Source organism: Lycium ferocissimum, chromosome 3 (assembly GCF_029784015.1).
Source record: "Lycium ferocissimum isolate CSIRO_LF1 chromosome 3, AGI_CSIRO_Lferr_CH_V1, whole genome shotgun sequence".
Lineage (NCBI taxonomy): Eukaryota > Viridiplantae > Streptophyta > Magnoliopsida > Solanales > Solanaceae > Lycium > Lycium ferocissimum.
Genome location: NC_081344.1, coordinates 36,700,162 through 36,703,742, shown reverse-complemented (window position 1 = coordinate 36,703,742; position 3,581 = coordinate 36,700,162). Strand labels below are relative to the sequence as shown.

Here is a 3,581-nt window from a genome sequence, read left to right as displayed (position 1 = left end):
CTATAATTTTTCTTTCAAAAAACCCTTTGAGTATCAAGAGTTCTAAGAAGTCTTAAATATTCCTCTCCATATACTACACAAATATCTGAAAATATTACTACTATACTATATATAAGAATGCTATAAAAGCTTACACTACTTTTGGAATAGAGATTTATTACACAAAAAAAATACAAAAGCAAGGCTGTTTTAAAGTTTCTTTGGGTGTGGATATTTGAAGTGTTGAGTCAACCCCTTTCCTTTGATCTTTTGGTTGCCCTACAAAAAGGTAATACCCTATACTATTTCATCTTTTTCCTGTTTTCAGTCTATTTGATGCACTACCTTGTTCATATTTGATTTAGAAGTTGTTTCAAGTTGCTGTTTTTTTTTTATGTAGCTTGTGTATCTGAAACAGTGTTGTTTATGTTAATATAAGAGCTGATTGGCTACTGTTTTATTGAAACTTAAGGCTACTATGTTATAATGCTAGTATAATGACGCTTAAAAGGATTTTAAGTGTCAATTAATAGGTGATAAGGTTAAAACAATTTAGGAAGAAGCAGGTGTTGGTCCTAGTTGTTGTTTGCTGTTTTCATTGAAATTTTTTTGATCTGCTATATTATAATGATAGTTGCAATGGAGTTTAGGAGTGGTTAAATGATACTTGCTAAGGTATCAAGGCTAAAACAAGTAAAAATGAGTTAAGTGTTGGTTTAGGTTCTTGTTTACTGCTTCATTAGTTGATCTTAAGGGATTGGGGAGCTATCCTTCCATCTTATGACTGCCTGATTATTGTTCTGTGATTTATGAGCATCCCCAGTTTTGTTGTAGCTACCTTAGTGCATTTTTATGCATTAACTTGACTAGACTGGTTTAAAGATGGTTTTAAGTCACTATTTTTATAGAAAATAGTTTGAATACATGTATTAATGCTACTTGTGCTAGTATAGAAGTTGTTTAGTTGCTGTTTATAGAGTTTGACTTATTTTGTATAGTTGATGTGGTTAACATTTGCTTAAAGGTTGCTTAGTAGTTTGTCTGTTGGTCTGGTAAAGATGCTGGGCTGTAATCCTCTTGTAGCACGGCGTCCTCTAGCAGCACGACCTCCTCCTCTGGGAGCACTCGGTCCTCCTCCCCGGGGCCGGGCCGGGATACTCGGCCTCGAATGGCTCCTCCATGCGCCTAATCTCTCCTGCCTGTCGGATACCATCCTCGAATATCCGTACCATCTCCGACGCAAGCCTCCGCAAGCCCGGGGTACGGCATATGCTCTAACCCTAAGATGCGTAATCGCTGTACGGCCACCAGATGCATTTGTGTTCAACAATAAAAAAAAAAAAAGTTATTTTTTAAAACGTAACAATTAATGCAATTAAATAAATCTAAATACGATAAACTTACCAATGCCTCGTACTGCCCCGCGAGTGCTGAGTATCCTACATCCCTAGCGGGACGCAAAGCTGGGTTGCCGATCAATCGGCGTGTGATCTGATGATACCAGCGCATGTAATCCTCAATGGGAGTCAAATGGCCGACCACCGCTAAAGTGCCCAACCTGTTCTTCCAACGGTGGAGCTAGACAGCTATGAAAGCCAGAAAATCATCATCAGCGACAGCCTGATCATCCCGCTGGTAGTGTCGGAGCTCATGACGGACGTCAGGGGGTATGCTCTGTGTATACCCAAACTGTCGTAAGACACGCCTACATGTGGTCCTCTACGATGTCCAGGTGTATCAATGGATACCGCGACCTCCAAACCCCCTGACCTGTCCTACTAAAGGCCGGCAAACCGTCTAATATAGCAGCGTACGACGTCCATATAAATAGCTGCATAACATATATATATATATATATATATATATATATATATATATATATATATATATATATATATATATATATATATAAATCAGTGATCACCAAGTAGAAAAGACGTTTAATTAAATTAATAATGTAAAGTTAAATAGTTTTACCGCATCGTCCGTCATGTGATCAAGCTGGTCCCGGAATGGAAGAATACTGTGGTGCGTATCCACATCCCGGTCAAAACCCAATGTCCACCTCATGGCATAAGGCATGTCAATCTCGAGGTGATGCCTAGGTACGGGCTGAAAAGGCAGCATCCTCTCCCACGCCCATACCTGTAAGCGATATTAGAAAATACGATTTTTTTAGTCGTCGTTTCAAGAGGTTTGTTTACATTAAAGGAATGCAAACTTAAAATATTACCTGGAGAAGAGCAAAAAATCCACATACATCTCTGACAGCACCAATTGATGCTCGGCACAGGCATCTGTAAAGATACGCCAAAACAGCACCGCCCCAACTGTAGTCTCCCAAGCAGTCCAGATGCTCCAAGAAAAGCAAATAACGTAAACTGACAAAGGCATCCGATGAGTTCGGGAACAAGATGCCCCCGAATATAATAAGCAGGTACAAACGGGCATGACGATCAACATCATCCTGCTGGGTGCCATCCACAACCGGATCCAGACCCTCCAAATAAGTGCAGAGTGCACTAAGGGCGAACCCAACTCTGTCCCGATATCTGGGCCACGACATCAAGCATGAAGTGGTGAGCCTAGTCAACTCTATCACCCACGTATGACCAGGAGGAGGCTCGTACCGAGTGTATAGTGGCTCTCCATCTACCCGCAATCCAAAGAGGACCTCCACATCCTGAAGTGTAATCGTGGCCTCACCAGTGCGAAGATGGAAGGTATGTGTCTCCGGCCTCCACCACTCAACCATGGCCGTAATGAGCGCCCAATCATGTTGTACCCAACTAACGGACACGCAATGATAGATGCCGCCTCGAAACAATATCTCTAAGACGCGAGGGTGTGGGGGGCGCTCGTGTAAAAAAGTCCACGCTCTCTGCAGCCTATGGGGACGGAGCCTAGTCGATATCCCTATAGTACCGGCCCATAATAACTCTGACCTATGATTGTCTTGCAAAGACAATACTGATCTATCAGCAGGCCCCGGGTGAACAGTGCACCCCGGGTGATCATCGGGCCCCGGGTGATCATCGGGCCCAGGGGGAACATTCGGATCCATGAAAGAGTTCGGTATGTACAAACTAAATTAGTCATTATTCTTGAAATGAAAGATAAATTATATTAACTAATTAATAATTTATAGGGAATATGTGAATTATGTAGTATTATATCTTGTGAATAATTAACATGGGATAAACAATTTCACAAATAAATAAAATAACAATGGCATAATTAACATAATAGGAGATTACTATATTTTGGGGGTATGTAGTCTCTATGTACGTGCGTTGCACGAATATTTCTTGTCGATTTTTATAATATTATTTATATTCTATTGATAAGCAACTTGGAAAAAAAATATCTACTTATCATCTTGAATACAATATTTATTTTAAATGTATAAATCTTTATTAGATAGTCTTTTCCAAAAATTATTTTCACTCTCCAACCAAATATTGGAATAAAAATAATTATTTTCAACATAACTTTCGTCATATTAAATGTGCAGTAAATTTAATATGTGATAGTAAGGACACATATGTGATGGCAAAGACTTTTAAGTTAATTAGTTTTGAATTATGTGATGGCAAAGACTT

The 3,581-nt window shown here is 39.7% G+C and overlaps 1 protein-coding gene across 1 annotated transcript; it reads right to left on the bottom strand.

The window, feature by feature from the left end:
* Nucleotides 1–1,669: 1,669 nt before the first annotated feature.
* On the bottom strand, nt 1,670–2,545 carry LOC132048866 (serine/threonine-protein phosphatase 7 long form homolog). Its single transcript, XM_059439552.1, has 3 exons — nt 2,213–2,545; nt 1,957–2,124; nt 1,670–1,810 (listed from the first exon to the last, which is right to left on the bottom strand). The coding sequence occupies exons 1-3, from the start codon at nt 2,543–2,545 to the stop codon at nt 1,685–1,687; spliced, it is 627 nt and encodes a 208-aa protein (XP_059295535.1). The 3' UTR covers nt 1,670–1,684.
* Between the last annotated feature and the right edge of the window lie 1,036 nt (nt 2,546–3,581).

Coding starts and splice junctions, on each gene's coding strand:
- LOC132048866 (XM_059439552.1), bottom strand. CDS start 2,545: ATGTCGTGGCCCAGATATCGGGACAGAGTTGGGTTCGCCCTTAGTGCA. Junction 2,125..2,212: donor GATTTTTTGCTCTTCTCCAG/GTAATATTTTAA, acceptor TATCGCTTACAG/GTATGGGCGTGGGAGAGGAT. Junction 1,811..1,956: donor ATCACATGACGGACGATGCG/GTAAAACTATTT, acceptor TATGTTATGCAG/CTATTTATATGGACGTCGTA.